Genomic DNA, 26269 nt, shown 5'->3' on the forward strand with positions numbered 1-26269 from the left:
AAGTTAATTCTAAATTCATATGAAACTACAGCGCCCAAGATTAACTCATTTTAAAGACAAATGGAGAGGAAATGATTAGCACTATCAGTTATCAAAGAGCATTATAAATAGTCACCAATTGGATAGACAAATAATAACTGATGGACTAGAAAAGAGAGCCTAAAAACAATGCATATAAAGGAACTTGGCGTAGAAAGCGAAGTGACGTCAGAGTCAGAAGGCAAAACATGTACTATTCACTAAATGAAATTGGTAACCTATGGAAAAACACATAGGTATACTTCATACTTCACATAATAGCACAAAAATAAATTCAAGAAGGATTAGAACTTAAATACAAGAAGTGTAATTTTAAAACAGTACTAGGAAATACAGGGGAATATCGTTACGACTTTCTTGTAAAACCCAAATGACCAATAAACATATTGCCACAGCTACACAGAGTCCTGCATCTTCTACACTGCCTCTGTCTCAGCTGCCTATAAGAAAATGTGGAGTCCGACTGACTAAGAAAAAAATAAACTCTGTTTGGGTAACAAAATTATTTTTTCTTAGCTGGATTCCAAAGGTCACAGCATATTCAGGAGTCCCAATTTTTCCCTATAAAATGATGAAAACTGAGAGGGTTTATAATAGGGAATGTCACGCTCCTACAAGCTAGGCGTCAGTCCTATTGTGTCATGCACACGAGTATTTAAAGATAGTTTTCAAAGACAAGGAAGAACTATAAAACAAATGATAACCAGGTGTTCTTTCTCCAGTGAGGGAGACATTCAAGGAAACTGAATTAGTGTTGTAGCAGGGAGTATCTAGGTTAAGCTGTAGGTGAATAAAAAAATGTTCCTTGACTAGGAAGGTGTGAAATACAGTAAAGCAAAGGAAGGAAAGCAAGGTATCCCCTTTTCTCAAATGCTCTGAAAATCAAATTAGCCATTCATCTTGGGGAGAGTGAATAGCTAATTTAAACTCCCATTCAGTGATTAACCTGATCAAAAACAGAACCACTCATCTAGAAGGACTGAAATGCACACATCCATAGAGATCCTTGCTTTCCTGGGAGAAGCTCCAACCCTCTCACCTTTAATACAACACAGAGAGAAAGATCACGTGCAGTCTGTTCTGCCCTGGGGATGGTCTGCACTATCCCCTCCACCGAGTCAGGGAGAAGCCTATGACCTTTGTATGAGGTGCTGTTCATACACACACACACACACACACACACACACACTCACACTCACCCTGTTGCCCCACCATATGGGCCATGAATCATTAACAAAGCCTCTGAATCAATTATTCATCCAAACCAAAGACCAAACACTTTGCTAACTGTCCAGGAAGGCAGGGCAAAGGGGTAAGGAAGACTGAAGGGAAAGGAATCTGTCCCAATCTGACAATTGGCAGTATTAATCATTTATTTTAAATAAAAAAACAACAAAGCACAAGGAGAAAGAAAACAGCATCCTCTGAGTTAATTGGATAACTCACATGGGATAGGGCTGCCTCTGAAAGAGAAGGGGAGAAACCACTGCCCTCCCCCAGAGTCCTGATCAAAGTACTTCACCCCATGGCACCCTGATCTCCACCTTCAGCTGGATCAGGAGCTGAGTACCCCTCACACACCACTACCAGAGCTAAGATTCTGTCATGGCCTATATTTACGTCCCTGCTACATGGACTCAGGATGGGGAAACACACCAGGGCAGATCATGAAGCTGGAGTACAAAGCTTAAGCTGGACCCATGGTTCCTACCCACTCCTCCTCACTCAGCTTCATGGACAGCTATGAACAGACCCTTGCTTTTAACCTCCTCCTTCATCCTGCCTTTGTTGGGCATGTATTATGAGTCTGAGAAAACCCAAGTCGCCCTAGTGAAGAGGGAAGGAGAACAGGACCCCACCCTCCATCTCAGTGTCGAGACAAGGGAACCACAGGAATAACAAAGAGGAAACAAAGTGCCTGCTGAAGGGAAAATGCAGATAAGAGCAGAGGGAGTCCGGAGAAGGGGCTCTACCTTCCTGAGGACTCAAGGTCTTCAGCTGGTTCCCACAGAACTTCATGTCATAGATTATTTTGAAAAAGAAAAAGGCAGGCAGGGTATAAACAAAGCAGGTGACAGCAAGTAGAGATGAGAAAGGCACCTCCGAGTCTGCCCTGTGGGGGTGAAGGAGCCCTTGGTGACAGGAATGACACAAGAAGGGCAGTGGGAATCAGGGAAGGAAGAGAGTCAGCTGATGGACGTCGGGGAGGCGATGCTAAAGAGCTGCCTTTCCATATCCAAGAGGAAAGACAAGTCTGTCAAAAGGTCCTGATCCGGAGAGAGGTACAAAGAAAGAAATGATTCAACAGCACCCGTGGTAACAGATGAGCTCAGAGGCAAACCTGTGGCTAGAAGTCAGGTTACAATGCCCTTGTAGGGAATGGAACCACTGATGATAATCCCAATGAGGAGAGAGACAGCGGGAATGGGCAGGAGGTCTTGGGTTGATGCAGACGTCAAATGTAACAGAGAAGTCCACATGATGGGAACGATAATAAAACCCAAATAAATTCTCAAGCTTGTAGGTTCCTCAGAGATTATTTAATAGAATGGTCCTAAAATAGGGGTCACGGGCTCCTTTGATAAAAGCTATGGACCCTCTCCCTGGGAAAAATGTTCATATATACTAACTTAGAATACCATTTTAGGGGATTCAAGACCCCTAATGCCCATCTATGCAAGCTTTCCAGGCTGCACGTGAATCCGCTGCACCTGGGGTTGTCGCTCTGAAGGGACTGGCAGTGCCTGGAGCAGTATTCCTGACACACGTCAGGGTCTTTTCCTTGTAACCACATGGACTACCGACGTCACTGATAGAAACAGTGATGTTGGAAATGCTGCCATTGTGTAGGAAAGAGTTCAATCAAGAAGGAAAATCCAGGAGGTAGAAAAAAATTAAAGAAAAACTACAGTGTGAGAAGTTACCCTTTCTGGAATGTCTCTGAACTCAATTTTTTAAAAAGTCACCCTTCTTCCAAATCCTTTGACCTTTTATTTCTAATGCACAATTAAATCTGGAGGAGACTTGCCCTTCAAAAATCGTCTAGCAGGCGTTCCTTCCTCCCTCTGTTCATACAAACACAGAAAAGATAATCTCAGCTTGTCCCGTTGAGAAATGGGTCTGCTCTCAAACAGCAGGCCAGAACCCTGAGAGAAGTCAGGGCTGAGTCACTGTCCCTGCTGTGACAAATTCATTTTCGAATGTCTGTGCAAGCCCAGGATTTGCATTCCAGAAATGTTGACCTAGGGGAGTTTATTCCCAGTAAATTCTTAGGGTTGGGTCCTCCTGGCAAAGACAAGACCAAACTGGTCAGGGTTGGGGGGTGGACATACTACTGAGGTGGGGAGAAGGAAAGAGACATCCCTTTGAAGCAATTTTCAGAAAGGCAGGGGAATCCATCCCGAGAGCAGTTCATAGAAACAAGGTAGGGTAATGTTATAAATCAATGTTATCTCAATTAAAAATATATTTTAAAAATGGGAAAGAAAAGGCTTTGAAATCCTTTTAACAGAATCTCTGATAAAGAAAGCAAACTGTTAGAACACAATTGCCATGCTGCTTGCATTCAAGAGTTCCCCTTAGGATAACGTATGGTATGGAGGACACAGATCAAAGCGGAGATGCCAGTGTACTTCGATGCGACCTCAAGCAAGAATAACCCAACCCCTCGGCAGGCTCACACACGGACAGATCAGAAACCATAAGCCTGAAACCTTCTTCAAAAGCTGCACGATTTCTTATTCTTATTTCTTATTCTTTCTCTTCTCTTCCATCTCACCTCTCTGGTCCAGCAGCGCCCAGAAGCACCATCAAACTTTAATGGGCTCCTTCCTCTGCAGCAGCATGGCCTGAATATAGATAACTAGGTACGGGGCCTCCTCATGCGGAAGGCATGGAGGAAGCCATGCAGGCGAAGGCGGCCGTGGCAGCGAGGCAGGTACCAGACACCCTCACACGTGCTGCTCCATTCCATCCCCTCACCACCTGTGGAAGGCTAGTACTGCTTTCTTTGCAGAGCAGAAAATTCAGGCTCAGGATGGTTACGAACCAGCCCTACCGTCATACCAACAACAAGGACCAGCACCAGGACTGAATCAATTTTGATCTGCCTGGGCTTCCCACTGCAACACAGTCTCTCACTGGGATTAACTGCGTTTGACTGTCAAACTGTCAGTGATACAACAAGTCTTAAACATCGACTATAAATTCGACATCGAGTTTAGCGTTGTGTGTGTGTTCATGCTTACAGCCTGCAAAGAAGCGGGGGAAGTGATGGGATATAAAATAAAAAAGGTAAAAAGCAGTTTCTCCACCACAAGAATTTCATAATTTGGTCGATATTCGCAAGAAACTGATTAAAAGATTCTGATCAACATAGGATAAAAAAATAAGGAAAACAAAAATGAAAAAATAATAATGATGTCTTATGAATAACAAATACATAAATGAAAGCAAACAAATAATTTATTACAATAAATGTTAATGTTTTGATGTGTAATGGGAAAGCAACACAGAAAACAGAGCTATCGTGAGATTTTGATTATATAAATATGAAGGGATGGGAAGCAAACAAGGAACTAGAGAGGAAATGAAACGGAGGGATTTCTTACAGTAGGTAAATTTAAAACCAGAACTGGAAAGAGAATTTTTTTAAAAAGGAGGTTAAGGAGAGAAAAAGAATTCCATACACATCGGACTAGCATTGCCATTATCTGGAGCTAACAGTTACTGCGCTTTATTGGGTACAGTTAGGGACAGACCTGCTTTACTATCATTAGATGAGTATAGTTGTTCAACTATAATTTGAAACCCATATCCTAGGTAAACCAAGAGCTGTGAATACAAATCAAATACAAAATGATTCCAGGACCCTGAGGCCCACCCAAGATTTATTACATGCTAGAAGTTAATATGACCCAATGCAAATAAAAACAGACTGAAAATACAGGGACGTCGACTTCATCTTGGCTCTATCAAGAATCTCTGTGGGGCTTAGAGTATTTCCAGGAATGCATTCACTAATTTTGTGCCTCCCTTCCCTCATCAATAAACTGGCAAACGGTAATAGAAACTATTAATTGAAAAACTACTGTGTGCAAAGTACTGTGCAAAGCGCTTCACAGACATCATGTCACGATGCTCGTAAAATACTCTCAAATACCCTGACCTCTTAACTTCCCAGTGAGGAAACTGAGGCTGCCAGGTTACAAAACTTGTTCAGTACTGCTCAGGGTCACAGCGTCAGATTCAGACTTTAAATGCAGAATGATGTAAATCCTTAGCCTTCATTCTTTCCATCCTGCCAGGCTGCCCTGTATCACAACACTAACCTATTTTAAAGGGCTAAATGGGTAATACGTCTAAAATGATTTCAAGATCAAAGTGATATAGAAAATTCAATAATCTATTGTTCTTTTCATCTTCTTCATTAAAAGACATTTTCCCAGGAACTAAAGCCAAGCAGTAGTGAGTTTCACATCCCCCTGGATGGATTCTGATCTATCAAGATGCATCCCTTTACCTTTGTTAGTTAAAGTGTAGCTAGAGTGAAAAATCAGAGTAGGCAGCCACCACCTCCATATATATTAGGAGGGCAGTGTAGCATCATGGTTAAAAATATGAGTTCTGGAATCAGACTGTCTCATTTCAATCCAGCAGTGTAATATGGGGGAAATTACAGAACCAGTTAAGCACTGGTTTCCTCATCCAGTGGTGATAATAATGGTATCTACTTCATAGGGTTGTTAAGCGAATTAAAGGAGAAAAACCATTTAAAATGTTGAATGCCATGCCTAGCAAAGACTGTCAGCTGCCAACAAAGTCAGCAGTCCTGAATGACTGGGTAATCCCAGTTCTCCATCCTGCCTTCCCCTCCCTGCCTCCTGACCGGTCATGGCTATGACAAGGGCCAAGTGCTGAAGGAAGGCGCCCTTTTCCAGAGTTGGACACAGGGAATATCAAGGAAGCTGAGTAATTTGGGCAACTCCTTCCTGAAACTCCTTTCCGTAGGGTCATGAACTTGAGACCAAACTCGCCACTTCCCTTGTCTTGGAAAAAGACAGCTCTCCTCGATCTGCTCAGCTAACCCACATGTACAAGGCATGTCAGAGGCTGCAGAAAGCAAGCAACCTAACTGACATCCCCAAGGACCATTCCATCACTCTGGCCGCAGTAACAGTCCTCCCCTAAAGACCCACAACTGTTTGTTACGGACTCCAATTTCTTTGTTGTCGTCATGCGTAGTTCACTAGCAAATATCTGACTGCTCAACCTTCTTTGCACAGACTAAGGATGGAAAAGACATTGGTAAACTGAAACGCTGGTTCTCCCTCTGACACTGGCTCCTGATCCTCCATCCTGTTGGCCAGGAGACGGAGTCTGACAGATGTTAACCACCAAGGAGGCCCAGGCCCACATGGACGTTATACAAACAGCCTCAGCTGGCTGACTACCTCTGGGCTTTCTTATCTTGAAGAGGAAAAAACAACACAAAAATAAAATAAAATGAAATAAACTACTTGCTTCTCCCGCTTATCTTCAAAGCCTGATCAAAAGAGGTGGCAAACGTGTTCAAGGGCTGCCGATACCGGTATCCAATTTGGGGGTCACCAGTTGTGGCATTAGAGCAAAATGACCTTCCATCTCCTCCTCATTTAACTCTATAACCGTCCCCCTTACTGCTCACAACTAGGCCTGGTACACAGTAAGCATTTAATAAAAGGTGGAGAGACGGATAGATGGAAAGCTGAATGGACAAAACAGATTTGCAAGCTTTCCTCCTGGTCAAATGGTGCTGAGCGCAAATTAAAATGATCAGTATACAGATGCTACCTCTGTATCAGACTGAAAGCTCCTTGAGGGCAGACACCTTATTTACCTTTTTAGTCCCAATGCTTAGTAAAATGTTTTGTATGTGCATAGTAAGTATTCCCTGAATCAATGGGTATTACTAATAATGAGAAGAAACATTTATCATATATCTACAACACATCCAACAATTTATATATATTTTCTTTTTAACCCTCATATAGACAATGGAAGAGGTCACTGCCTGTCCTCCAAAACTGATCCTCACCTTCCCACAGTGTACGGTTGTTACTGGGAAGCAGTTGCCCAGTCAAAGACTAGATCTCTTGGTCTCCTCTGCACCCATGCTGAGTCACATGGCTAGTCCTTGCCAATGGGGTGTTAGTAGAGATTATGTGTGTCTGTTCTGTGCCAATGAATGTAAAAAGTGAGCATGCCTTCTTCATACTCTCTCTTCCTGCTTCCATTGGGGAGATGTAAACCAAAAGAGCCTAGAAGACGGCAAAGCCACCAACCAGAAGGAGACTGGGTCTGTAAATCACCAAGAGAGGGAAAGCCAAGAACACTCTGGCCTATTTAAGGAGCAAGAGATAAACCTACTGTGCTAAGCCACTGAAATCGGGGGGGTTATTTCTTAGAGCAATTAGTGTTGCTCAGTCTAGCATATAAATCTTACAACAGAGGTATTTTAGACTTTTTAAAAAAATGAGGTTCCAATAGGTTAAATAACTTGCCAAAAGTAACATCTGAGTGGCAAAGCTGAAGTTCAAGCTCAGGTCTGCCTAACACTGAAGTCCTCGGTCTTTGCACTAAGGTATGATTTGATGTTGGTAATGGATGGGTACCCATCTATGAAACCACTGCTTCCCCCTACTACTAAGTACAGTCCAGGCAACGTCAGGCTGAGCTTTTGTATTCTTCCCTAAGCCTGGATTGATGGTAAGCTCCGTGCGGGAATGGACCATAACATTTACATTACTGATACAGTCAGCATCTAATATAGTACCTGGCATTCCATACTCACTTAATAAATAATGCATGGTGGTTTGTTAGATGGGTGGGTGGATGGATAAGTGGATAGATGGATGGATGGACTGATAGGTGGATGGATGGATGGATAGGTGGATGGGTGGATGGAAAGATGGATGGGTGGGTGGATTAGTGGATAGATGGATGGATGGATGGATAGATGGATGGATGGGAAAGACATATCACTAGGAGAAATCTGATTTCAAAAAGGATCAACAACTTCTTTTCCCCCATCCCACACCCTCTTGCAGCAAGGGCCAAGGATGCTGAGAGTTCTTTACAGACTCTGGATTATACCTTCTTGTCCTATTCGGTTCCCCCACAAAGTCTTTCTCAGCCTTACTATGAATCTATAAATTTTCACTGGTGAACTTCAGGGAGCAGATTTAAAGAGCTAACATTGCTGTCCTCTATCAAGCAATAATCAAATCAAGATCTACATTCAAGCTAAAAATGTGTGAAAAAAAGATACATTTTCTTTCAAGGCAGTAAGAAAAAGTACATATACACACAAGGTCAAGGAAAGATGGCCAAGTAACCCACAAAGGAGCATTAACTACCCAAGTTAACTTGGATCAATGGCGAAAAGACCAAGAATCCAAAGGCTGACCATGTGATGCCTAACCTTGGATAGAGGTCTGGGTGTCACTGGCCCAACTTACATCTTTCCCTCCTAGCCACTCCTAGAGGCTGAACCACCCACCCCAGAACTAGGCTGTGTCCTGACTACACTGCGCCTAGCTCCCTTATGTGAATATAAAGACACACACACATATATATTCTACTCCTGTCAAACCATTCTATTTATGAGTGCAAGCACTGTGTCTAACTTCGACTTCTGCTTCCCCTCCACATCTACACCATCAGACTGCATACCAGAAATTTGCCAGGCTGACCAAAATCAGGCATTAGCTACAGGCAAGGGCCCTTCCAACCAGAGACAAGGGCACCAGGCATACGGTGGAGTTCAAGCTCTCCAAGCCGCTTCATCTGTAACAATGCGTCACACTGCATCGGCCATTCTTACCCTTTCAAGCATGAGGCTCTTTTTTTAATGTCAAAAATCCAAGACCCACTCTACCCTCCGAAGGAGTTATCTCATTAATAGAGCCTCGTAACAACTTTGTTAAGTAGGTGTCATTGTCCACCACTAACCTCACCCTCCTTTTACAGAGATGAGGACATTGAGGCTTACAGAAGCCGAATCACTTACACACAACCCCAGTAAACAGCAGCACAGAAATAGGAATTCAGGTTTGCTTGTCTACAAAGCCCAAACTGTTAACGACTATGCTGTACTGACTAAATGAGAAAAAAAATGCCACTATTTATTCAACAATGCTCCTGAATGTATTTACATGTGATAAATTATAAGGGCACCCCACCCACACACTTTTTAGAAAAATGGTACTGCGGTACACATCTGTGGAAAACACTATTTAGGAAGCAGCCGAGGCTGGGTGCGGCCACGGGTCTGCGTGCCCACGGCGATCACTTCAGGGGTAGCCACAGACTGAAAACGACTGGAATGACGAGGGACTCTTAAGGTTTACTCCTGCTTTAACTTTCTATCTCTGGTCCTAAACTTTGAATTCCTGGGCGACTTCTTGGTCATTAGCTTTGGTTTGGTACCAGAGACAAGGGTACCAGGCATACGGTGGAGTTCAAGCTCTCCAAGCCGCTTCATCTGTAACAATGGGTCACAGCTGCAGGGAGTTGAAGTAGTCGTGGAAATTCCTCCTCCTTTATTTGCAGCAGTAGCTGGTCAAGCTTTGAGCTTTCGGATGCCCAACAGGGAGAACCCACCTCACACTTGGATTTGTTGGTTGGAGAAGAGGGGTTGAGTGTCAGTCACTCTAATAGAGCTCTGAGAAGGAGTCTGTCAAAACTAGCATCACACACACACACACACACAAATACACCACCCTCCCTGGCACCTGCCTCCAACTCACCCAGTCTTTCTTTCGGAACCAGGGTGAAAAATGAAAACAGATAAAGGTTAGGGAGAGTAAGAAGAGAACAAAGAAAGAGCAGGGAAGAGGAAGTCAGAACATTAAAGAGCTGACTGCTCTCACCTGAAGAGAGGATGTGAATTTAAGTACTCAGCGGGAAAGCCTGGGGTAAGCAGAGCACACCCCCACCTCTAGCACCAGAGCCCAGCTGCGAAGCCTCCCTCCATCTGGGTGACCTGTCTCTAGAGCAGAGAATACAACACTTATGCAGAAAGGGAACCAGGAGGGAGGCCTCTGTTTCGCTTTCCCAAGTGAGAAGTGGGAAGAGAGTGAACTACAGAGCACTTTGAGCTCCCTCCCAGAAGGGGTCCCTAAATCACAAAATGGTGTATTTATGGTGGTTGTTAACCAGAGTTCAACTAGGATCCAGATTCAGCCTCACGATGTGTCACAGGCTTGGAGAGCAGGAAAAAGGGAAACATCCCATAAACAAGCATGTGGGCTGGCCTGATCTTTTGACTATTGTTCTATCAGAAAAATAAAAATCATAATAATCATACAGCAATGTTCTCAGAAAAGCATTTTTATAATAACTTCTCGGCTGAACATCAAAAATAAAAGCCCACACACTCATCAATTCTCACCCATTATTTGACTCAGCAGGAGATACTCAGAGGGTGAACCCAGAAGGCAGGGACCATGTCCATGCTCCAGGCAGGGGTTAACAGATCTTTAGCACAGACTGGGCTAGATTACAAGGTCTAGAGACTGGGTTTTGGTACAGTTCCAATAGGTTAAACAAAATTATAGTTGAGGTCCAGTGTTGGAAGGAGGAGGCAAGAGAGATGGGAGGGACTCTTTGAAGACACTAATTCTACCCTAATTCTGAGCAGACTTGGAATCATTCAGGGAAGTTCTATCTTCTCAGCAAGCATCACCCCATCCCCATTCATTTCCTGAAAATATGTTGACTTTCCTGCTTCAAACTGGCCAATGGCCCCCCCCCACTGAACACCACTGGTGTTGCCAAGGGGGCCTTTCCCCCACCAACCCCGCTCAGGTTACCGTCATCTCAGTCACTACCTGTTGGGCTCCACTGCCTTCTTTCTGTTCCCCAGACCTGCCACGCCCTCTCCTGTCTCCAGCCCTTCACACCTGCCCTGCCCTCCACCTACCCTCTTCCCATCCTCTTCCCTTCCTCCAGTGAAGACTTCCTAGCTAAGGGCCACGCCATCTCCAGGTTGCATCAGCTACAACCTCCTGACCCGCTTCCCCTCTGATGAGGTTAGAGCCCCCATTTAAACCCCTCTCAGCGCGGCACACTTCTCCTTGGCAGCACTTTCTACACCATTAAATTTAAGTTTGATTTAATATCCGTCCTCTCTGCTAGACGGTAAGCTCTAAGGCAGCAGAAGCTGTATCTCTGTCCGGGGCTGTATCCCTCACAGTCAGGTCAGCACGATGCTTGGAACCTAAAGGCACTCAGTTAACACCGGGTGCCTTATCCTTTCTTCATCCTTGTCTTCTCCTGGCTCCTCCTATGTCTTCCCTCATAATTCGGAGTTTCCGATATGGATGCTAGGTGTGCCTAGCCCTGAGTGGGCCGGGGCCCAGAGAAACTCCATTCTGGTTATCCCTGGTGTCTTGGTTTTTTTTTTTTTTTTCCTTTTGGTGGGGCAGGTAATTAGGTTTATTTCCTTCTTTATTTTTAATGGAGGAGCTGGGGATTGAACCTAGGACCTCGTGCATGCTAGGCATGCGCTCTACCACTGAGCTACCCCCTCCTGGCAAGAGTTTTGATTAAGACTCAACAGCAAAGATACCCCACACCAACTTCAGCTCCCCGGGGCCAGTCGTGTGGTCCTGGACCAAGGAAGGACTCTGGAAAGACCAGCCTGGCCCTAGAGGGTTGGTGGGGGATGCGTGGGACCCCCCCCCCCACCACGGTGACGTCCATCATGAGACTTCACTATAAACACAATCTCAAGTGTGAAGCAGCCACACCTGTCACTCTGCTTCCCAGTCACTGTCCCAGAGTTTGAGGCCAGAAAGAAAAGCCATGACCTTGAACCCCTCTCCTAACCATTCTGTCACCAAGGCCCAGGCTCCTGACAGAAGAGTGGCAGCCGAGACGGAAGGAAATGAAAGCCAAAGGGGGAGGCCTTCAGAGCTCAGCCCTTCCTGTCAGCTCTCCTCAGAGCGAGGACCAGAGTTCTGTGCACCGTCCCTCCGGCTGGACATTCCTCCTGGGGGAAGGGCATTCTCTTCAGCCCTCCTTTGTGGCATCCAGAGGCCTCTGCCTTGCATATGTTTGTGTGAAGGGGGTGGGGGTGAGGCCAGAGGACGAAGACAAAGAAAGGGGACATTAGTTAAAAAAAAAAAAAAAGTAGTAGTATTTTCATTGTTGATAAGGTTAAAAATGAAAGCCTCTGTTTCAACTTTTACTTGGAATTTCTTCCTTGCTGTTGATAATAACCATAGAAGGAATTGACTAGTTCTGATAAAATTAGATACTTTCTAAAAGGAAATAAGCTGTATCACATGTTCAATTTGGAGGAAGCTTCTGTCTTGAAACAAAATGACAACTAATGGGAAATTTTTAATTAGCCACAGCCTTGAAAGCCATAGGTGACTGTGGAACTTGTTTCCGTGGCTGCAAGTTTTATGGAGATAAATGAGTATGAGGCCTACAGAATGACCGTATTTTGAACATTTTCCATTTTTAAACATCTATTTTTTTTTAAGGTACTCAAGATGCTTTATATGTGCTTTAACATTTATCTTCATACGATCTCTGAGCCAGGGGGAAGTATTAGTGCTCTCTGACTTCGTATTTTGTTTCATTGTCTTTCAAAACGCTTCTGCTGAGACGGCTGTGCTGTACCGCGGACACCAGACAACGCATGTGCTTTAGAATTGCTGATAATACATTGAAAATGCCAACCCCTCCCCGTAGTAACTGTTTGGCCTCGAGCACGTGACTTAGCCTCTTTGAGTTTCAGTTTCCTCCACTGTAAAATGGAGATAATATCTGCTTTGCTTTATGTTTCTATACTTAAAATGATTTATGCAAGGGCTGAGATAGTATATGAAGGCTTCTTATTTAAAACAAGACATGCAGGTGCCTGGTAAAATGGGAGCCACCACCACCAGCATCCTCATCGTCACGATCGCATTTGCTTGTCAAAGACTTGGTGCAGGAACTAGTGCAGGTGCACTTCATAAATGAAGTTTCACGGAGGAGAGCTGGGATGGTTTGGGCATCACCCAGTATCACACTTGGGTATCAGAGAGAGAGAGGGTACAGCAGGGTCAGGACCAGGACCCAGGGCCCCTGAATCATTTAGTCCACTGTATTAAACTCTGTTTCCATATAAGTCGCACATACATGTATTCCAGCCAACCAATAAAAAAAATCTGATTTATTTCTTTACACTTCAGCTTTCTCTTCTGTGAAAAATAATAAGGGAACGCAGGACAAATGTTTCATTCCCCCAGGTCTAAAATCTCGCAGTTACGTTTTAGGGCCCTTGGACTTAACCTTCTTTTGCACGCTCTCCTCAAGCCCAGCACACCCTCCTTTTCCTTTCGGCATCTGCACCGCTCCCTTTGGGAACCACTCAGCACTTCTCAGATCTGCTATTTCCTGACTTCAGGGAAACACACATTAAATAGCACTGCTGTATTACTTTCGCATTTCACACTGATGCGTATATACTTAACTGTGGACTCTATCGACAATATAGACAGACGTGCACAAAAGCTCTCCTCAAAGGCGGAGATGTAACATCACCCACAGAATGGAAGTGTAAACACTCCTTGTAATTCTCAAGTCTATCTCGTAAACCAGTCTATCTTGTAGATCTACAGAATGAACATTTATGCTGTAGCCATCTCTGCTTTGCAATCCTGCCTCGGAATGTTCACCCCTGCTGCCCTTTTCCACCCACCCTCACGCTCACACCTAAGAGCGCATGCATGAAACTGCCTTAAAATGGCAGTGCCAGGCCCAGGGCGCCGGTCTGGCTCCGACAGCACCTTGCCATCCTTTCTTTCTCTGTTACCCTGAATGAATAGAAAGACAGAAAAATATACCCAAACCAAACCACCTGGGGATTCTGGAGCTTCCTCCACTCCCTCCGACTTTTCCTCCTCTTTCTTGATCCTCAGGCCAATTCAGGCCCCCACTCAATTCTCCCCAGTTTGAGCTTCTGTCAACCAGTGGAGGTGACAAGTAGCAGCCTTTCAGGAAAGAGAAACCATCCCAACAGCAACGTCTTACACCCAGAACCTAGTACATACTCAATAAACATCTGTTGAATGAATCAAAGATTAATCTCAATACAGAGAAAGAGGACATATATAAGAAGACATTGGCTACCGCCCACGGAGCAATCCCAGCTCAACTGCCTGTCAACTATGACCTGGGACTCAGTTGGGGTGTCCTGGAGAGAACTGGCTTTATATTTAGCACAGAACTAAGAAGAGACCACTAAGATCCACCTTTTGCCTTTTGCCCACCTCTTCCCTGAATCAAAGTGCCATATTCTAACTATCTTTTCCATCATGCACCCATCTGGAGGCAAATGCAATTATGAGAGAAATAATGTACTGACGAAAGGAGACGTGATGAGTGGCACCTGTGTTTCCCCAAAGTGGAGCTAGAAATGACCAAGGAGCTGGGCAGGAGATGGAGATCTTTCACACCAGCGGCCACCAACTCTGCAGGGAGAAGGAAGCTGAGCGGAGCACCCCGACACCAGCATGAAGGCTCGGCCAACCTCAGCTCCTCCTACGGACTCAGCTCCTCTGAGTAGCCCCCAGCCCTTCACATCTCCTCACTCAGCCTCAGTTTCCCCATCTCCAAAACGACAAGGGCCAATGCCTCCTCCTTTACCCATCTCCTCCTTGCTCCCCACCTCCCTGCTTCACCCACTCAGAGCAGAGAGGATGAGTGAAAGACAGGTCTGTAAAATCTCGCCAGGCTCACCGGCATGAAGATGCTATATAAACACCAAGTGTTGTCATACTATTACACTGAGACTTAAATTGGGCTGGGGGCCCCAGGACTGCGTTTGCAACACCTCCCCCACATTCTCAGCTCTGGAGAATCAGTGCTCTGGGAGGAAAATTGTGCTTTCCTCGATCTTTGCTCAGGAAACTCATGTATTAGGGCAGCCTCCTTACAGAAACCCTCTAAAAATACCTATTGATGTATATTTAGCTCCAGATACCATCCTCCTACTGATGGGCTGCAGGCTGAGCCTCTCCGCTTGTGCCACTGGTGAGAAGTTGGGCACGTACAATGGTGGCTCCCAGCAAGGCTGCAGCATCTCCTCCCCGTTCCCTTTTCCCTTCATCCTTCCGCTCTCTGCTGGGTCATGCACATCCTCTCAAACTGCAGCTAAGGGTAGGGTGGTGGCGCCCCTCTCCTTTCCGTGCCCTCTTCTCAGTGTTCGTGCCAGGATAAAAAAAGACCTGCGCAGCATCCAGTGCAGAGTTAGAACCATCATTCCACCTCTGCTCAAAGCCTTCAGTGGCTCCCCACTGCCTCCTGGCTACAGTACCAGCTCCTCTGAGTGGTCTCAACTGGCCCCCACTGCCGTCTCGGGGAGCATCACTCACTATTCCACGGCCAACTCCCCAGAAGTGCCCTGCTTGCTCGATCTCTCTCTCAGCTTCAAGGATTTGTACGTAGCCTTCTATTGCCCAGAAAAGCTCCTCTCCATCCTTGTCTTTCTAACTCCTAACTGTGCACCCTCCTATCCCAATTTCAGTGTTACTTCCTCCAGGAAGTTTTCCCCAGCCCCCCAGAACTAGGTGGGATGTCCTGCTTCTGTATTTTCATGACATGTGGCCTCCTGGTGGGGATACTCAGTCCTGCCCCCCCACACACACATCTAGCCCCATGCCCGGCACACAGCGGGTCCTCAGAAAAGGACTTAAAGGAAGTCAGGGGCGTGGGGACAGGTGATTGCCTGGGCCTGGCCTCGGGTGATGACCTTGGCAGACAAAGGAGGCAGAGTCCTGGGCTCAGATACACCTGTCCACTCTTTAAAGTTTGTACCCATGTACTTGCAGTTAAGAGAGTAATCAAAATAATCATCTCCCACAGAAAAGCTCACAGAACTGATAGAAAAGCATGCTCTGAGCAATGAATAAACATATATATATATATATTGCATTATATATATGTATATGTAGATAGATAGACAGATAGACAGGTAGATAGGTTAAGTATTTGTATAAACGTCATCTCTGAAATATGGTTTGACAAATGGCAGCTTTCATTATATGGCAAATGCCAGGTGAGGCAATACTGTTGCTCTCTCCACACCCCTCCCCCCACCCACAGCCACCTCTAGGAGGCTGGGTCTTGGATATTCAGCCCTGACCCCACCCCCAACCCCATCACCCAGGAAGCAATCCCCAAAAGGTAACACTGAGAAACTAGTAAGTAGTCCCAAAAGCCAGGAAGCCTGCTAATCTGTTATTAACCCAGAGACTGAGTTCCCAGCTTTCACGTCTCGGACAGAGTGATCAGAATGTGGGCAGCTGGGCCGAGTCGTAGCTACAGCAGAGAGATGGAGATACTGCCTGTCTCAGCCAGGTCTAGGAGAAGGACTGGGGGTGGGCGACCCCTCCCTACTCCCTACTCCCAGCCCCAGGCTTCCGCCAGCACTCTCTTTTGTATCCTATCGGTGACCAAAGAATCTGGGATGGAGCAAGTGATTCAATTCAATTAGCATTTATAATGTACCTACTCCAGTCCAGGCACAGGGGCTATGCGGATGAACGGGCTTCAAAGACACGGTCCTGGCCCTCACCCCCCTGTTCCTAACCATGGTGTAGAAGTGCCTCTGAGTGCATCACTGCCCATCTAGTTTAGGTATGGTGACTTCTTATTAAAACTAATAGATAATAAGGACTTCAAATAATTTAGGATTCTCCAGGTGGCCTAACAACTGTTTAGAAATAGCATCTCCCGAATTGTAACCAAGAGAGATCTCAAGTTATGTTAGGTAATAATTTGTTTCAAAAAATAGTAGAATCCACTGTCTTTTAGAAGAAATGAGAATACATAAACTTTGGTGTTTCTCAGCCCAGAATTTGCTTGAATATCCAACAACATGAGCTTTGTTGAATGAATGAATGATGGATGGATGGATGAATAAATGAATGAATGAAAGAAAGAACAAGCCAATTAGTGAAACAAGCTGGAATTTCTGGTCTAGTTTTTATGCATCAAACCATGACAGTTAAGAAATGTGCCTTCTTACCCACAGCAGGGAGTTAGTTCTATTCCACATCCATGGAGAGAAGTCTTGGGGTGGACACATGGGCCTTGGGTCCTCTTCAGGTCACATGTGAAGCCTCAGCTCTGGGTCAGGGCCATCTGCCTGGTTATGTCCCTCCCTGGGCCCATCCCATGTCGGCTCAAGGACCAAAGGAATGTGCACTCACGGAGCCATGGGGTTGTGAGGTCACCGACGGTGTGGGAAAGTGAGTGTTGAAGAAGGAACTTGGAGTCAGAAGATGTGGGCTCGAATCCCAGATCTAGGACCTCCTAGTAAGTCACATCCTCTCTGAACCTCGGTTTCTTCATCTATGAATCCAGGATAACAAGATCCCATTTGGGGGATTATGAGCATTAGATGAATAATGCACATAAATTAACTTTCTGAGCCATGAACTCCCTCAACTTACAGACCTAAGAACTCTAAAGGTCAGAAGGTCAGAAGCACAGGCAGAATGTGGTGGCCCAGGGCACCCAACTACCCGTCTCTGAGCAAAGGGCAGTGATGGAAGGTCTCTTGCCGAGCCAGCTGTCTGGCACCCCAGCACCCCATCCCTCCCCACCGCTACACTCTGAGAGCTGAGAGGTTGCACAGCCTCAGCCCGAGGTGCTGTGTCGCGCTCCAGCACCTGTCACTCCTCCTGTGCATTGGAGGCAAATGTGAGGTGACACCTGGAGCTGAAGTGAGAAGTAAGAGCCACCAGCGTGGGCTGCTGTGGGGGCAGATGTCAGGAAGCCCGGCGAGGGTGCTGCACCGGGCAGGGTGAAGCACATGCCCTGGGTCAAAGGGCACGGTTTCAACCCCTGGATCTGCTCTCAAGGAGCAGGTGGTCTTGGGCTGAGCACTTCACTCTGACGGCTGGACGACTCGTACCTAAAGCCTGGTCTGCCTGCCCCCCTGCGCTGGAATTACAATACATTCACTGCAACGAAGACCCCGACTAAGATGCCGCGTGGTTTTATTTACCACTAAAAAAAACAAATGCTGTCAATTAAACTATATCACGTCATTATTGTAAGACACAGGCTGATTTTAGAGATGCTCCAGCAAGAGAAATATGCATTTTAGAAGCGATGTGATGTGGTAGATGAAAGCACCATGTGAATGGAAGACAAAATCTGATTAGCCATTCCTGTGAGACAGAACGGCAACCCTCAGCGTGGATCTCAAGAGTACCAAGCCCTTTCCTTGGAGAGAAATGCGTAAGTGAGGAAGAACAGGGGCGAAGCCCTACTGGTTCCAATGGACAGCAGTGGCCTTTCAGCAAAGTCTGAAGAGCCACGAAGAACAGGAGATGCCGGGGCTGGGTGGAGAGAGAGAAGAGAGGACAATGACTTGGCCAAGGGCTCAACACTGCACCCATGCGGGTGCGCCCCCAGACCTGCTGCGGAGGACAAAGAGGTCCTCTGGCCATGCTGACAGAGGATCCCATTGACCGCTACCAGTCTGCTCCTTCAACTACACAACTTACATCTGAAGGCAGTGCCTGTGGCTCCCACCAGCCCTCCCTCGTCCTGTCCAACATTCTTCCACCTTCTCTCCGCATCCTAGTCCCCAGGCCCCACCACAGAAAAGCAGATTCTCTTTCAGAAGTACTTCAACCTGTCAAAGTACCTCTTAAAATGTGACATCCAAAAGATGTTCTTTGGAGCGTCTTTAATAATTATTTACGACAGCCCAAACCAGAAAACAACCTAAGTCTCTGATAACCACAAAAATGGAGAAGAAAGCTGTGCACATCTATTTAACAAACCACTGCTCAGTCATGACAGAGTTTTAACAAAACAAGGAGGACTATGTACTATGCCCAGAGTACACTGAGAAAAGGCAGCAAAATTACAAGCATTGAAAAGACAGCTTGCTTAGCATGAAAAGGGCTGGAAGGAAAAGCCACAAAATAACTGGGAATTTTTCTTAATTAGTGACTGTTTTTTCTCCTTTTGACGTTTCCGTGTTTTCCGTATTTTCTTTAATGAATGTAGAATAATTTAAAGTAGAAATAAATGGACTAGATGAAAAACTTCAAACGGCCCTCCGATTCATCTAGGACTCAGTGAGACCAAGATTCACACAATTTTAACATATAATACATACCCTTCACAGTACTCTTCTTTTAGACAGAATCACAACATCTCTAAATGACTCAGACTCAATTAGGCCCTTTACTATATAGATCTTCCTCGACTTACAATGAGGTTACACCCTGATAAACCCATCATAAGTTGAAAACAGTGTAAGTCAAAAATGCATTTAATACACCCAACCTACGGAACATCATAGCTTAGCCTAGCCTACCTTAAACATGCTCAGAACACTTACATTAGTCTACAGCTGGGCAAAATCATCTAACACAAGGCGTACTTTATAATAAAGTGTTGAATATCTCATGTAATTTATTGACTACTGTACCTAAAGTGAACAACGGAATGGCTGTTTGGGTGCAGAATGGTTGTCAGTGAGTAAGCTGTTTACCGTCGTGATCTCAGAGCTGCAATTCTGCATCACAAGAGAGGACCATACTGCCTATTGCCAGCCCAGGAGAAGATCAAACTTCAAAATTCAAAGTACAGTTTGTACCAAGTGTATTGCTTTCACACATTGTAAAGTCAAAAAAAAAAATCCTAAGTCAAACTGTCATAAGTTGGGGACTGTCTATATAGTGTATACTATTTATCTTAGGAACATTTAAAACATTATCCAGCTATTATCAAAAAATCAAAAGATAACAACTGTTGGTGAGGACGTGGAGAAAAAGGAACCCTTACGCATTGTTGGTGGGAATGTAAATTGGTGCAGCCACTGTGGAAAACAGTATGGAGGTTCCTCAAAAAAAATTAAAAACAAAATTACCCTATCATCCAGCAACTTCACTTCTGGGTATACATCCAAAGGAAATAAAAATCATTATCTCAAAGAGGTATCTGCACTCCCAGGTTCACTGCAGCATCATTCCCAATAGCCACATATGGACACAACCTAAATGTCCGCCGATGAATGAATGGCAAATGTGATATAAACAAACACACACACGCACACACACACATTCCAGAGGAATATTATTCAGCCTTTAAAAAAAAAAGGAAATCCTGCCATTCACAACATGGATGGATCTGAAGGACATTATGCAAAGTGAAACAGAGAAAGACATATTGCCTGGTCTCACTTATGTGGGAAGTCTAAAGAAAGAGGGAAGCTCATAGTAACAGAGGAAGGAATGATGGTTACCATGGGCTAGGGGTGGGGAAAAGGGAAAACACTGACCAAAGGGTGCAAACTTTCAGCTACAGATGAATAAATTCTGGAGAGCTAGTATTCAGCACAATGACCACAGTAAATAATAATGTATTACATATTTGAAATTTGCAGAAATTGTAGATCTCAAGTGTCCTCACCACCGGAAAAAAACAGTAACTATGTGAGGTGATGGATGTTAATTAGCTTGACTGCAGTAATCAATCCACAACGTATACATATAACAAAACATCACATTGTACACCTTAAACATATACAATTTTTACCTGTCAGTCACACTTTCATACAGCTGGAGAAAAAAGCACAAACCGTCACCCAGGCATCCTGTAGTCTAAGACCATCTACTTCTGAAACACTGTGTATATACCGTATCTTTCTACACTAAATCCCATTTTAAACGCAGTCATAGAATTTTCCTTTAGAAAAGTAACCCTCAGAAAACCCTTCTGTAAAGGCAACAGATGCTTTTAAACACCAAGAGTCATCTCTATGTACTTACCCATTCCCTGTGTTAAGGGGTCCGATGCTCGTGAGCTTCCATTTACACATTCTATTCCATCAGCCCTTCAACTTTCCCCCTTTCACTTAATCACAATTGATATGAAGGGTAAACATATGAGAGTCAGGTCTAGGGCACAAGGAAACAACTAAATGCAGACACTCCCAAGCTCTCACTCCCACTGGGTTTCACCTATCCCCACCCCTCTGGCTGTTCCCTGGGAAAGGGGAGTCTCTTTGCTCCCCACTCCTCTTGGTCAATCATGATGGTAGCTCCCTTCCCCCTCCTCACTTTTCCACTCCACTCTTATCTTGTCCTCACAGGTTTGAACTACTCTCCAACAGGCAGCGGGGTAAGGGAATTTCCAGGCCACATCCCTTGCTGCCACACCCACACAGGACTGGGGGGGTGGGGGTGTCTGGACCGCTCCTCTCCCCTGCAGGCACCCAGGGCAAAAAGACACACAAGAAGCCACAGAAGCCCTCTGGGGCACACCCATCATCGCCGGTCTCAAGGCCCATCACATACGCTGCCAGCCGTGCTGGGCCAGCCCCCATGTAGGCATACCATGTTCATTTCCAAAAGAAAGTATTTAAATAAACGCACGGCCATCACACACACCGCCTATGACGCTGGATCAGCCACAACGCAGTATCACTACACTAATTTCCAAAGGGATGTGTTATCAGACGTTTTCACGTGATGCAGTTTCACGCCACCTAGTATGATCGATGTGCATCAATCCATAAATAACTAAATCTGTAAATCCAGAAAACTTCTGTTGGCAGAACCCGAGTCTCAGTGATCAGTTCAGAAACTATGCTTGAGGTCTTCTCCAGCCTCCAAAAGAAAATGCACCTGCTGGCAACTTCTGGCCCATTTGGGGAGTGCCCTTCAGGCTAAGGCAAGCTGCCTGCTACCGTGAAAAGATTCACTGGGACACGTGTGCTCAGCACTAGCCAACCACAGAACGGAAACCAGAAGCAGCAGCAGCCAGACCCCGGTTCCATGGCCTCTGCCAAACGTCACGTGAATCTCCAGAGTACCTGCCCTCCCCGGCAGGTGGTGCACCTATGGTTAAGCCCGTGGGAATCTTATCTTTGAACTTTCTTCTCCACCACATCCTCAGAATTCTATCTTCCCACTCCCAGGTTCCTTGCACCAGCCGCATCACGACCCCACAGACCCCTCCATGCACAAAGAGACAGAAAGAGGACTCACCCACTGAGGACCACGATGAAGTCCATGACATTCCAGCCATTGCGGAGGTACGAGCCCTTATGGAAGATGAACCCCAGGGCCACGATTTTGATCCCGGCTTCAAAGCAAAAGATCCCAATGAAATACGGTTCCGTCTTCTCCTGTGGGATGAGGAGGAGAGGTACTGGTGAGAAGGGGAACGTGCTTCGTCAGACACAGGGCAAGGCATGCCCTGGCGAGCTACCTCTTCCACTCTGGCTTTTCCTTTCTCCTGCAGGACACCTGGACACTTGTGCTGGGCTAGCCCCATACACAGGCAGGAAGTGAGGGTGCTGCAGGACTCAGGGGGTGCACAAGAGCAAGAAAAGCCCGGGGAGCCAGATGCAGAAACAGATGGATGTGGGGCTCACACCCTAGACCAGTCATCTTCCCAGAAGATGACTGATGGTGCTGGCTCTGCCTCGAAGGTGTTGGCTTTCCCACTGCTGGCCTTCACTTCTGTTGGAAGCTTAAGAGTTCCTTCTCATCCACATGTAATCAGGCTGGAGCCATTTACCCACCCATCTGGATGTTAAGCATTTTGTTTGCTCTCTTTAGTGGGGAATACTTTAGACAGGTGGATGATTTCTTTATAGAGAAGATGGACAAACATTTAGGAAGTTCAGAACCGTGAATGCACACAGGTTTTGAGCATCCTTCATCCTCTCTCCTTTACCCTCCCTTTTCCTCTCACTTCCAAAGTCCCTTAGGAGGAGGAGCAAAGTGAGTGGACCCCGTGCTTTCCCTTCCTTCTTCCCTGGCTGCCGGGCAGTGTATACACAGGTGTTTGCAGCGCCCTCAGAACTTTCCGGGAGCAGGCGTTTAAGAGGTCAGTCTTCTTCCCCTTATGAATCCCAATAGGGTCTGTTACCAACTTGTCCCGCAGCCAAGAACAAACTCACAGAACTGTAGGAAAGGAGGGGAGGGGGCCAGGTGACGAAGCAAAGGAGAAGGGAACCAGGGAAGAGGAAGAACGAGGGGAAAGAGAGATGAAAAAGAGGGAGGCACGTACCAGTCTGCGGGACATGGGGGTCTTGTCATCCTCAGGAAGGTGCTGCTCCAGGGCCAAGACGATGCAGTTGGCAATGATGGTGGCCAAGATCATGTACTCAAACGGCGTGGGAAAGAAGGAGTTAAGAAACAGATTCACCAAAGAGGGAGGGACACAGCCTCCAAGCTGGCTGCGCACATCAGCACACAAACTTTATCAGCCCACGTGGTGTCTGTGCAGTCTGCCTGATTTATCTGAGCAAACAGGCAGGCAGGACAGTGGATGGTTCTAAGTACGTGGACCTATAACTGTTTCCAATTAGGCTCTGAACACAAAGCATCTTCTCCAAGGAAAGGAAGTATGTAGCCAATAAGTAATATATTAGACATATGGTAGACACTCTGGATACTTGGTGAGTTCAGCGACATATCCAGGAATTAACCAGGACTGAAAATGGGATGAAGGGAGGAAGAACACTGATGCCGCCATCGCAGGCTCCCGGCTCTCAGTCTTCAAACCTCTGGACCACATTACAATGTTACAGCAAGGACCCAGCCGTGGCTGTTCATGGCTGTCTCCGGGAACCACCTGTGGGGTGCTCTCCTCTAGAACCTCTGCTCAACCGACCAGAAGAAGAGCCCGTGGAAAATGACCAATTTTCTCCACAAGCTCCCTTCTGCTTTAATATCCAATTCATAAAAAAAAAAGATTTAACAGGGCCAGGAGAAGCTAGCTTTGTCTCACCTGACTTTCTCCTAAGCGTCTACATCTACAGGAAACAGAGAGACACATCAGGAGTCCACATCCAGGACAGCGAAGCCGGGGCCTCTAGGATTCACACTACAAGTGAAGGGATGACGAGTTCAGGTTTGTTCTACTGCATTTTTCTGAAGACAGGTGAGGGGGCTCCCTGTGCCCTTTTGAAAAACAGGACTATGATCCTAGTGCCAGCACCCGGAATCCTGCAAGAAGTTTGTGCTGTGAGCCCAGGAGAAGGCGGGAGGGCATGGCTAGAAAAGAGAGCGAGGGGAATCACTGGCTCCAGAGCCATTCCGCATGTGGGATTTCATTCTCCAACCATTGTTGTGAGAAACAGAAGCGAGCTGTTGCCACTGGTCTTGCTGAGCAACCTATGATCTGGCAGCTTCCGGAATCCAGGCAGAAGAGATGAGTAGTAGATGTGGCAAAGCAGAGGGCAGAGAAGGGAAGGGATCTCGTCTCCCCACACACTCAGGCTGGCTGTGTAGGATGCAGGGCCCAGAGCCCTCCCTAGGGAGCACACAAGCAGGGCACATCCTAAACACGCCCCCAGTGCCTCCTGTCCCCTCCGGGAGACGTGTGTCGTGAACATCTCCGGTTAAGGGGTATTCGTGGCATCTGAGAGGAGCAGGGCACAGCGTGTTACAGAAAGAGGTGGATATGCAGGTGTGAGCCGCCCCACCTGCTCTGGTCCCGGGGCTGGGATGGCAGCTGCAGGGGGTGAGAAGGCCAGCTGCCTCTGAGCCTCGAGAACTCTTCCTTCTCCTTGCACATCTCGTCCCCCTTCCCCACCCCCAGGCATCCCTGAGTCACAGCCCATCCTCCAGCAGTTGGTCATCTTCCCTTCCCACACACCCCAAATCACACAGGACCCAGCCCCTGAGGACAGCCCTGCTGGCCTCTGCTGACCTACAGGGCTCAGCCACCGGATCTGAAAAGTGGACGGGGCTCCCAGGACCTCATAGCCAGCCTCCTGCCTCTGCACTCCCCTGTGCTGGCTGGACCGCTCCCAGTCAGAGGGGAGCCTCACTGCACAGGGAGTCCCCCAGCAGACCTTACCATTCCTCCTTCAGTCTCTCTAGTCACCAAGCTGGACCCCTGAGAGCTAAGCATGCCAGCAAACACACACCAGAGACACCCGCCTCACTGACACGCCTACCTTCTTGGAACAAGTCCCCACACACAGCTCACCCAGGGCTACCAGCACCCCCCATCACAGGGGGACCTCCCCTCCCTCCCACCCTCCCATCTAGGGGAGCTCTGAACAAGTGCAGAATGACGAGAAACCACACCACGACCCGGGGTGCCATATACCCTCCGGATCAGCTAGCCTATCCCGGGCCTGATTCAGACACCTTGAATTCCCCAGACCCGAATGGTAAACTGAAGATGGGAACCTGGTAGAAGGGGTGCTCCTGACCCATGCCGCTTCCTGAGAACACCCCCAGGGGACGAGTCCAGACAGGGAATTGAGGACATGACAACAAGCCACGGACAAATGGCAACAGAAGTGGCCGGCATTTAGGGCATGTTCCCGAAATGCAGGCCTCGGAATGCCAGTGCTCTGGGAAGTTGCGATCAAAGGAATGAGGGAAAGCCTGCGCTGGGTCCAGTTGAGCAGGTTTCCTCCCAGCGAGGCCTCTTGGAGCCTTTAATACTATTGTATACAGAGTGCACCCCCTCCCCCAAAGGGGGCTGGGAACAGCACACAGCACCCCAACCTGCTTCACCACATAACCCTTCTGTCAGAGCATCTCTCTTGGGGCTGGTGCTCAGAGGAGTGCACCTGGGGAGCCCTGATGCACAGGGCGGATCGCACTGCCATTCCCCGAGGTGGAGGAACGAGGGTGGTGGCCCTGACAGGAGCGAAACCAACACCTCTTTCGCCTCACGCACTGCCCTTGTTTCTCACAAAAACATTCACAAAGTGTTGGGCTCAACCGGCCTTTCTTCGCAGCTGGAAGGCCCCACATAAACTCAGAAGGCTGCTTGGCAGGTCCAAGGAGCCCAGCACGCGACCTGGGAAGCAGGACCAGGGACAGGACATGCCTGTTCTCACTCCAGCTGCAGGTGCCTCGAGCTCTCATCGGTAGTTGTGGGTCGATGATTGCTCGGGGAGTTCGGGCTGCTTCTCCTGAACACCTTAGAGTGATAACCACAGACTTCAAAGTAAAGGAGCTCTTAGCTGCCGACCTACAGGCCTGACCACTTCTGGTGGCCGTGCACCTCCCAGGATCTCCACCCAGCAACGCCTGCTTGGACCACTGCAGCCCCTCTGCTCCCCACTCCTCCCTCCCACACTCACACCTGCATTCTCCTGTCCAGACCATCTAAGCATCTAGCTCCATGCTAGGAGCCAGACTTCCTGTGACCAGCCAGGTGTCTGGATGGCTAAGGATTCATG

At 46.9% G+C, this 26269-nt stretch overlaps 1 protein-coding gene across 1 annotated transcript in view; it reads right to left on the bottom strand.

Moving 5' to 3' along the window:
- CACNA1E (calcium voltage-gated channel subunit alpha1 E) overlaps positions 1 to 26269 on the bottom strand; it is a 345678-nt gene that overhangs the window by 230381 nt on the left and 89028 nt on the right. The window contains 2 exon segments of the mRNA XM_032463593.1: positions 22098 to 22237; positions 23128 to 23233. Of these exon segments, the coding sequence (XP_032319484.1) occupies positions 22098 to 22237; positions 23128 to 23233 (246 nt within the window).

The sequence above is a fragment of the Camelus ferus genome, chromosome 21, assembly GCF_009834535.1.
Source record: "Camelus ferus isolate YT-003-E chromosome 21, BCGSAC_Cfer_1.0, whole genome shotgun sequence".
Lineage (NCBI taxonomy): Eukaryota > Metazoa > Chordata > Mammalia > Artiodactyla > Camelidae > Camelus > Camelus ferus.